General features: G+C 34.3%; 1 protein-coding gene across 4 annotated transcripts in view; it reads left to right on the top strand.

Annotated features, from left to right (window-relative positions):
• LOC127066225 (ubiquitin carboxyl-terminal hydrolase 48-like) overlaps nucleotides 1-9,810 on the top strand; it is a 64,901-nt gene extending 55,091 nt beyond the window's left edge. For all 4 annotated transcript variants that reach the window (XM_050999719.1, XM_050999711.1, XM_050999702.1 and 1 more), the window contains exon 18: nucleotides 3,374-9,810. In XM_050999719.1, the coding sequence (XP_050855676.1) occupies nucleotides 3,374-3,396 (23 nt within the window). In that variant the 3' untranslated portion in view covers nucleotides 3,397-9,810. The remainder of the gene's footprint in view (nucleotides 1-3,373) is intronic.
• Nucleotides 9,811-11,247: the final 1,437 nt, after the last annotated feature.

The raw sequence follows: 11,247 nt of genomic DNA, 5'->3' as shown, positions 1-11,247 counted from the left end.
CTAGAGCACGAGGTAATGTAATAATAAGTATAAGTTTCGAAAAGGGAAGAACGTTCTCTTCGTGTAGATGGGAGAATGAAAGAGAGAGAGAGAGAGAGGGAGAGAGAGAGAGAGAGAGAGAGAGAGAGAGAAGGAGATAGAAATAGAGATAGAAAGTGGAGTGCAGCTTTGTCTTCCTTCTCTTGCAATCTTCACCGCTGGCTAAACCATTATGTCGTTTCGCTTGGAACCTAAGCATTTTCATCGACTACTCCCAAGAACGATAGCTACTTTGGCCCTTTCGAGAAAATGTATCTCTAGTTTGCTCAAGGGAACTTCAATCAAATCGTAAATTCGACATAAATGATAGGATATATTATTATAATATATATATAATATATATATAATATATATATAATTATATTATATTATGTATTATAATAGATATATAAAATATATATATATATGTATGTATGTATGTATTATTATATTATATATGTATGTAAATATGTATATTGTATCTCTTGATTTAGAAAAGTATTGTATAGATCCAATTTTGTTTTTACAAGTTGTTGAAAAATGTAAAAAAAAAAAATTGTATAGGAAATATACTATATCAATGGAAAATAGAAGACTAAAAAAAAATCAGCAAAAATAGTACAATGATCCATATGAAAAATCGTGTTAAAGTCTTATTATTTTTTTTCTTTTTTTTTTTTTTACGATTTCGTACACTTTATTTCATAAAGATTGCACGCGTACATAAAAATGTTATACAAAGTAAATTATTACTTGAAAAGAAAAATAACCCATTGCGTTGCGTTGCGTCGCGTTGCGTTACGTTCATAAACGCAGAAATTAAAGGCAAAATAATATTAGTTATACGTATTTCACGATTTCATTCGTTTTCACTTACTGACGATAAACGCATACGTTTGCGTAAAGCCAATTCTAATTGGAATGAAAAATAACAACGTGGGAAATAAATAATATCAGCCGAATACCTCATTCACCGTTAATACGAGAAATATTTTTTATTTCTTTTTTTATTTTTCTTTTTATTTTTCCACTTGGAATTTGGGTCGATCGTATTGAATCAGAGCAAATCATATAAAAAGTAGAATGAAATGTATTCTTTCTCTCTTTTTTTCTTTTTTCTTTTCGATTCGCATTAAGTCAAAATCGTTTCGAAAAGAAAAGTTCTTGTAAAAACAAAATTGAGTGTATCTATTCGTTGATGTTAAGATTGATCATCGAAACGAAAGTACGTTTATCTGCCACCTCTATAATATATACATACATACATATATATATATAAAACATATTTTCAAATTCGTTCTTGACATCTTGACATCTCTTAACGTCAAAGGTTGTAAAAAAGAAATAAAAAAAAAAAAAAAGAAAACAAGGAACAAAAAGAAAGGAGCAAAAAAAAAAAGAAGGAAAAAAAAGAACTGTACCATTTTTCTAAGATATGAACGAATGAGAAAGCTCGTCGTCGTCCTTTCGCTTTGCGAACGTAGATATAAAAGCTTCTTCTACGAGCGATGCAAATGCATCTTGGATGTTTTTTATCATGAACGTCTCTCGCGAGAATTTCACGGTAGAAGTTGCCACTCGATTTTCTCTCTTTCTCTTTTAGAATGACGAAGGGAGCCGACGGTGACGATGAGAGAGAAAGAGAAAGAGAAAGAGAAAGAGAGTAAGAGAGAGAGAGAGAGAGAGAGAGAGAAGGTAGAGTAGAAAGAGCGACACCAACATACAAACGCTCTATCGTCTCCTTTTTTGCTATTAGCTAAGTATACCGCCTCTGGCTTATGTTAAGCTTCGGCAATTATTTGTCATAGTCAACTAAGACGAGGTGCTGAGGGAGGATTGAGAAAGAACGTGTCTCTCTCTCTCTCTCTCTCTCTCTCTCTCTGTCTCTCTGTCTTTCTCTCTCTTTCTCGCGCACACACACACATACACACACATAAACGCACACAAACTCTCGCATTCTATCTCGTATACGTTCGTACCGTCAAGACCTACCCATCAATTTTAACCTGATCATCCTCGCGACCCACGTCCCTTCTCTTTCTCTTTCTAACACTCGTCATATAGTTCGACCTTGACAACCGGTTAGAAAAATAGGTCAGTTATGAGAACGAATCATACGTTCGTTGTTTATCAATTTATATACGACTCAATGAGGATGTGAAATATTTTGTTTTTATCTGTTTTTCTTAGCTTCGTTTCCTTCTTTTCCACTTGTTATCCTTTTGTTTTCTATCCCTTTCTATCGGCTCGTAGTTTTGGCGACTAATCTCTTCTCTTAATGCGATTTTAAGAAATACCATGAAGCCCGACATTATCGACCTTGAAATTATCCCTTCCGTCCCTTTTTTTTCTTCCCTCTTTTACCTTTTTTTTCTCTCCTGTTCCTTCTTCTTTTCGTTTTTTCTTTCTTTCCACTTTTTTCTCGTAAGTTTCTCGTTTACATTATCTCTTCTAATTTTTAAAATATAGTTTTTAAGGGATATATTTAACGTAATCGTGGTCTTATAACGAAGCTGGTAGATATATTAAATAACTTTGAGTTATTTATCTCGTCATTTTCGCTCGAACGCTTTTCCGAAAGAAATTCTATGAACCGAGGAAGAAAGTCGTGGTGGAATGGTGGAAAGTATAAAGGGAAAGGGTTCAACTTCGGCTAACTTCCGGCGTGTTATACGACTAAGAAAAACCTTTCGGAAAAGTCAGCCGAGCGAGAAAGCCGGCACCGCGTTCGATTCTCTTTCGTTCGGACAACAACGTTCGTTCGCCTACCGACGACGACGAGTTCGGTCTTCTGGAAATCACGATACACGCATTTAGAAGACAATAGTAAGAACAATGCTCGAACTTGATTCTTTCCCTTCTGAAGAAAACTCTAAGAAACTTTAGATAACTCGACGAAATTTGACATTAAAAAAAAAAAAATAAAAATAGAACAATCATAAGAAATGTTACAAAATTATCACATGTACGTGTATATGTATGCGTGTGTATGTGTGTGTATATAGACTAATATATGTATGTAGATAACTGTATATAGATTCATATAGAATCATATATACAAATATATAAATATACACATTTATATATGTTCATATGTGTGTTATTCTACATAACATACACAAACACATACAGATAGATATGTCTTTATATATATATAAGGATATAAAAATATATATATATATATAGATGATTTAAAAAAATATTTGTTAGTTGTTTTATTTTTTGTTATATATGTGTATCATTTATTTTTTATGATCCAGTTATTTACGAAAAAAAGAACATAAGTAATTATTATATTTATTATATTATATAACGGAGATAATATATATTTATATGTACTTTTATTTTATTGCAGGAACCGAGTTGGTGCCAAGCTGATCTGCGAGACCCGATTTTTGGTAGTAGCCAAATGCGTTCGACCGAATGGTGTAATAAGCGGATAGCCGATAACGGCATAAAATATTTTTGTACACGAGCTCATAACATTATGTATATACATATATATATGTATGTGCGAAAAAAAGATATATATATATATATACATATATATATACGCGTACATGTATTTATGTATATATGTATAACTATATACATATATATATGTATATAAATATATAGAAATATATATAGAAATATTATAATTATATCGTACTGTATCGCATCATTCGATCGGATAAAAGAAGAGACGCGTTTAAATAATCAGTTTTCAGACGATAATTTATATACATATATATACACACATATATATACACGCGTGTGCATATGTGTATATATATATATATATATATTTAGTAGCGAAAATCGTTTGAAACGATAGAAACGTGTCTTTCATAGTTAAATTTATTCTTCTCTTTCTCACCGCACGATACACTTGTTTGTTTAGATTTTTACGAGATGTACGCGTTCAAGAAAGAAAGATAGAAACAGAAAGAGAGATAGAGAGAGAGAGAAAGAGAGAGAGAGAGAGAGAGAGAGAGAGAAAAATAGAAATGAAAAATATGAGACAATTCGAATGAACCGAAAAATATCGTCTTTCATCTTTTTCTTATCGAAATCATTTTTCATAACAAATTGATTCACGAAAATTGCACAAATCGAAAGCTATGTGATCTTATATTATTCCTTATATACATATATCTAGATATATCCTTACGAAAGGAAGGAAAAATGATAACGAATATAGTCCAATGATTTTTATTCATCTCGTGCGACCATACGGTGCTATATATATATATATTACCGAGGATGGTATCCCCCTCCCTTCTTATCATAATAGTTTGTTTTGAAAGATCTTAATCATTAAGAAGAATTTTCGATTATCGTCGTACACATGCATACACACAACAGACACACACATACACACATTTATATATATATACACACACACATATCCATGCGTACGCTCTACACTTTCGCACCACACTCGCATACATACTCACATCGACATTTATATAGTTTAATTTAGCATCTTGTTCTCTTCTTTTTAGATCATAGATTATGATGCGTTAGAATAACGTTAATTGTCTCTCGTTGCTCGCTCTTCGACGCTAACGTCGAATCAATGGATAGTGAATATTATGTGTTGGTGGATTTATATAAGGAAAAAAAAAATAACACTATTCCTACACACGTGACACGTAATTGAGAAGGAAAAGAAAAACGATGATACTTTTTTAATCATTTCGTCGACATTCGTCCGTAATCACCCTCAACCCTCCCTTTCACCCCTCCACCACGCCCATGCGCGCCCATTTCTATCGCACCGCATCCGTTTGTAGCTAAGCGCTCTGTGATTTCTCTATCGTGAAAATTTGTAATAAAGCACTGTAGATTCCATTTGAAAGGCATGAGTCAACAAAATACTTTATCCATGTAGTATTAATAATGAGACAAAAAATTGAGTTTGTTTTTTTCATTTTTCTTGTTTCTTTTCTTTTCTTTTCTTTTCCATCAGATCGTTCACCCTTCTTCGCTCGACGATTTTTAATTTTCAAAAAATCTATACTTCTAAAAGGGATTTGGAATTTTTACCTTTTTTCTGTTTGTTTTCTCGTTGTTATCGTTTCCGTTTCTTCTTTCTTCTACAGTTTTAAATCGCTCGCTCGTTCGTTCATTCCTTCTATCCTCGTGTATTCTACATCGAAAGAAGATCTTCGATGGGAAAGCAAAAAGAAAAGAAAACAAAAGAAAAGAAAAGGAAAAATAAATAAAGCATGTCTTTTGTTATTAAAAGTTTCCTCGATATAAGGGACTAACTGCGATCGTGACTATGACGACAACAGAAATCTCGACTTATGGTTGCTCGATATACCGACGGAATAGGAAAATACTCGCACGTTAATTAGTTGAAGCTTAATGGCGAGTCTGAAAGAGAAGAAGGAGTAGCGAAGGATCAGAGAAAGAGAGAGAGAGAGAGGGAGAGAGGGAGAGACAGAAAGAGGAGAGGACCAGGTTGCTAGGTGGTCCCGAAGCTTCGAGTCATCATTGCCTCATTTACTTTGTAAAACAATCTAGCCGGCAGTTCAATGGGCCTAACTATATTAAACTTGGCACCGCGTAATTAAACTTCCTTGTAAATCGACGACGAGAGGCGACGAGGTTTACATAGGCAGTGCATGCTTTAGGACGAAAACTTCGATAATTAATCGATGGATCCCGATTACCGTGGGTATATACACATATATACATACATAAATGGACGCTTTCTATGAAAGTCGTTACTAGATCCTAGAAGATTCATTAATTTTCTCATGTTTTTGCTCTTCTTCTTAATAATATTTATTTATTTTATATATATATATATATATGTGTGTATATGTATATATATATATATATTTATTTACATTATGAAAAAATTAATATTAATTTTGAGGGATCATTGATATTTTTCATAATTTAATTATCTTATATTATAACGTTAGAAATATTTTTACACTTTTTGTTTGATTCTCGTTGCAAGCTTCGTGGAGTATTCGTATATGTATATATAGATCTATTTTTATTATGGCAGAATTGATTTTAATTTTTATGGGATGTTTAATTTTTTTTAATTATACGAACGTCTTTTACATTGTTAATATATACTAGGATATATTCATTTAATTTTGTTGTTTTGTTAGTCTCTCTTTATTAGGAATATTTATTTGTTTATTTTTCATATTGTATATTGATCTATTTATATTGTGAAAAATTGATTTTTATTTTAAAGGTTCATTGATATTTCATGATTTAATAATTTTGTAGAAATAATTATTTAGATTTCTTTTTTTTTTCTTTTCTTTTCTTTTCTTTAATTTTACTTTATCGTGCAAGTTTTATAGAGTCTTTTATTGCGTTTACTTTTTCTTTCTTCTTCTTTTCTTATTAAGAAATTTTATCAGAAATTTATATTCACAGTATTAATATAGATAGTATTAACGAATTAATAAGATACATATTTATTTATTCGTAGTTTAGATCTATCTGTATCACATAGAAGTATAATTGGAAAATTGACTAATTAAAGATTTTCAATATTTTCTTTTGATAATTTTCTATCCTTGAATATAAAGATTGTTTTTTTTTTCATCAAATCAAATTGCAAAAATGAATCAAGTCAAATTTCGCAAATTGCTTAGTCGTCCTACAGTTTTGTTAGAAATTTTATTAGAAATTCATATTCGCGTAATATTGACACGCATAGTAATCTAATGAAGATAACTATGTAAAACTATTAGTACGTTGAATCAAAAAAAAAAAAAAGAAAAAAACAAGTACAAAAAAGATTAAAAAATTCAAAAAAAAAAAAAAAACTAAAAAATAGAAAAAGAAACGTCGAAACAAAGGGAGAGAGTAGAGAAAAGTAATGAAAAGGAGAAAATCTGTGAAGAAAAATCACGTCGGATTATTAGGGCAGATTTTCACCGTCGGATTCGACTCATCTACGGTTGTCTCGTCGTCGTCGTCGTAGTCGTCGTCGCCCCTGTGTGCTAAGTTTTTACTTATTTTCTTGCTAATCCTAACAAATGCCACGCTCATCAAAGCTTTTTCCCTAATGCGAGCCCGCATGCGAGCGTTAATCTTGACCGAACGTTACGCGGTTTTCCGCGTTCCTCGCGAAAAGGGAACGTTTGTTCGTTAAACGGAACACATTATTAACAAAGCTTGATACTCTGGTGTCCTTTGCCATGGCTAATCTTGTTAAATCGTCTCTTTCTCTCTCTCTCTCTCTCTCTGTCTCCCCCTCTTTCTGTCATGCTCTCTTTCTTTCTCTCTCTTTTCACTTATTCGTTTATGTAAAGCAGATGAGGAAAAAAAAAAGAAAAAAGAAAGATACGAAAGTCGTACGTATAAAGATTCAATTTAATTCAACAAAAATTTGCGATATATTATAGAATAAAAGGATTTCCAACGAGATTTTACAACTTTGAACTTCGATTTAAATATTTTTTTTAAAGAGAGAGAGAGAGAGAGAGAGAGAGAGAGAGATTGAGAGAGAAAGAGAGAGCTTTTTGTTCAATCGTACACCAGGCAGTCTCTTTCCTCACTTTTCTTTTTCTTACCCTTTCTATTTCTCTCTCTATCTATCTCTCTCTTTCTCTCTCGGCTCGAATTTTGTTTGTAACGAAGAAAACAGAAAGTCCTGTCTCGACGAGGACGAGGCCGAGGACGAAGACGAGAAGTAGGAGGGAAAAGGAGAGGTAGAGAAAGACGTAGGTGAAAAAAAAAAGGGTGGAACACGAGGAAGGAGGCGTCAGAAGAGGGAAGGCCAAAGAAGTGTTGACCATGGCTCGTGCGCATGTAAAAATATATTTTGTTTATTTCTTCCTTTTTTTCTTTTTTCTTTTTACGTATAATTATCGACAAAAAAATTATCAATTCCATCTAAAGATTTTCTTCGATCTGATATTTTCTTTTCTTATTTTATACATATATTTTTATATGTACATGTATATATATATATATATATATATATATATATATATATACAATAGTCTTACTTTTCTTTAATGTAAACGAACAAGTCGATCGTTGAGTTTTCTTCTTCGTTTTGGACCACGCAAGGAAGACAAAACTATCTCAGGGGGGTGCAGACAATGGGGGAAAACTGGCTAGTCAAACGCAAAGCTGAGATGACAAATGAAAGGAGATATTCTCGTTGGTAGATAGAAGGAGAGAAAGAGAGAGAGAAAGAGAGAGAGAGAGAGAGAGAAAAGAGGGAAGGGAAAGAGAAATACCGTTTCATTAGTAGACTAGATACATCGCGGACTTGTCTGCTTCAGCTCCCTTACTTTCCTCTTCCTCTTCTTCTTCTCTTTCCCTCCCTCTCTCTCTCTCTCTCTCTCTCTCTCTCTCTCTCTCTCTCTTTCTCTCTCTTTCTCTCTCTTCTTCACGAAGAGAACATCGGCGAAGCGAAGAGATCCGATCGACGGAAAAGCGTAACCCGAATTAAATAAAGGCGGGAGTAATAATAAAGAGGGAAGCGTAGGGTGGGTGTGGAGAGGTTGCGGGCGGTAAAGAGAAAAAAAAAGGGAAAAGAAAAAAAAATTTCGTAACAAACGCAGCGCAAGTCTTAGAGCAAGTAATGTTGTCCTTCTATGGAAGAACGAGGAGGGGTTGACTCGCTCGAGCACGAGTGGAAACGTGTTAATTAACGGCAATTAAAACGCGGTTATGTTTGGATTCTGCTCGCTTCCTGGGTTTCTCTATAGAAAGACCACGAAGATATTCCTTGCGTATCGTTCTTCTTTGCTTTTGCATTATTTTTCAACGAATACTTAAGTATGTACGTATTTATGTACATATGTATTTACATACGTATTTATCTACGTATGTATGTACGTTTGTATATAGTTCCTTCCCTTACCTTCGTACAATCCCTTTTAACAATTCCTTCGTTTCCTTCGTATTTAATGTTTACGTTTCCACCTTGGTTGGCATCGGCCGTTCAAATCTAACCGCGGTGTATCGCACGAAGAGTCTCCATAATTAATTTTTATTTCCATCGGTGCTCGTTAATCGACTTTCGAGCGAGTTAACGAGTAACGTATTACGTTCCTTGCGTGACTTTAATTAGTTTGATATTCAGGCGTTAACATCGTCTTGTGGGAGCACAAAGTGATAGATCTTCGTGTCACGACAGAGAGAGAGAGAGAAAGAGAGAGAGGGAATGAAGGATACGGTATTAATTTGATCGATTAGATTGGCTTAAGCAATGACACGTTCAACCGTATGTTAATAGTGATAACATTATTTTTTTATTTTTCATTATTATTATTATTATTATTCTAATTACAAAAACATCTTTATTTTGCTAGACAACGTAAATGTTTGATTGCTTTGCAATCTCGTTTTTTCCTTCATGTTTTATTCTATATAAAATTAAAGTGGATTTTATTGTTAACATTCGATGAAAGCCACGATGTTATATAAATTAACAGAAATATCGATTAGATTAATACATTGGCAATATATTGAAATGTCCAACATTAATAATCGATCTTAATAAATCGCACAATAGTTTTTAATAATTTTTAGTAAAAATTCTGACATTATCTATTCGATCAATCCAATATCATAGAAAATTATTCATTGAATTTTCATCTATCAACATATGTATATTTTACATACCACTGATTTAAACTGTATACTCTCTGTTTACGATATCAAAAAAAAAAAAAAGAAAAAACAAAAAGAAAGAAGAAAAAACGAAGAAAAAAAATAAAAAAGCAAAAGAAGGAAAAAAGAGAAAACAAAGATACATAAAAATAAACGAAGATATAATCGAAACCAAAAAAGGAAGAACCAGAAACGTCCACTTGACGTAGCCTCTCCGTAAATGCCTCTGGTACATTTGACGTATGTAAGCGTGAAAGACACGGAGGAGGCTTGATGTATACGATTTCGAGAGAGAGAGAGAGAGAGAGAGAGAGAGAGAGAGAGAGAGAGAGAGAGAGAGAAAGAAAGAGAGAGAGTCACCAATAAATTCAGTATCGATGTGCTTCGTCGGAGAACATCCAGAATCGAAGTCGTGGCTCGACAACAGCTGTCATCGGTGCTCTCGTTTGGGACTCGCGCGAGGTAGCAGCTCCTAAAACAGTCGATCGCTTATTGGGACCATCTACCACGAACGAAAAAGTTCATCGGTAGACGCATCCACCCTCCTCCTTCTCCTCGTCTTCTTCCTCCTCATGTTCATCCTCTTCTCTCCTTCTTTCTCCTCTTTCTCCTCTTCTTTCCTTTCTACTCTCTGCTCTCTCATTCCGCTCGCGACCGCTTACAGTTCGTGGAACGACGTTTCCAATTCGCGTCGCAGCGATTTTTTGTAATTAATCTTTAGAACTCTCTCGCAAGGGAGGAAGGTAGGCTCGTAGGGAGAAGGAAGAAAGAAGGAGAGAGAGAGAAAGAGAGAGAAAGAGAGAGAGAGAGAGAGAGAAGGGAAAGAAGCAAGAGAGGAGGATAAACGAAAGGGAATAAAAGCGAGTAAAGGCAGAGGAAGGAGTGGGGTAAAGGGGGAGGTGGAGAGAGGAGGGTGGTAAGGGGCCAAGAGAAAGAGGAGGAGGAGGAGGAGGAGGGGAGGAGGAGTAGGAGACCAGTCTGCCGCGGTGTATCTGCTTTTTGCGGGCGTCAGATGACAGTCGCTTATTTACCGGGGCCCGCGGCCATCTTGCTGCGATCTGACTTAAGAAGGAGGCCCTCGACAGGCGAAAAAAAGAGAGGGAGGCTTAAAGCGAGAGGCGCTTCGTACCGAAGACTCGGCTCGAATTAATCGATCGGTTATCAACGTCCAAGAGAATCGTGAAAAGGAGCTTGGATGACAGAAAGAATTGAGGAGAGTGGAACGAACGCAAACCTTTGCGTTTCTCTTCCTTCCTTGCTTCCTTGCTTCCTTGCTTGCTTGCTTGCTTGCTTGCTTGCTTGCTTGCTTGCTTGCTTGCTTGCTCGATCGCTTGCTTGCTTGCTTGCTTGCTTGCTTGCTTGCTTGCTTGCTTGCTTCTTTTCTTTCTTTTATTTCCTTTCTTTTTCTCTTTCTTTCTTTCTTTTTTCCCTTCATTTCTTCTTTACTCCTTTCCTTACCTTACTTAGAACATTTTTGGAATAATCGTTCGATGTTGATATTCCGTTCTACCTTTAGATTGCACCTTTATCGTGTCTGTTATTTTTATAAATAAAGATATTTTAATTATTTTATTATTAATTTTCAATCGCATTCATAATTGTAATTATCTTTTTGAATTTTTCATTGGTATA

This window comes from Vespula vulgaris, chromosome 1 (genome assembly GCF_905475345.1).
Source record: "Vespula vulgaris chromosome 1, iyVesVulg1.1, whole genome shotgun sequence".
Taxonomy (NCBI): Eukaryota; Metazoa; Arthropoda; class Insecta; order Hymenoptera; family Vespidae; genus Vespula; species Vespula vulgaris.
The sequence above is the reverse complement of the archived record's forward strand: the minus strand, read 5'-3'. Positions and strand labels throughout refer to the sequence as shown.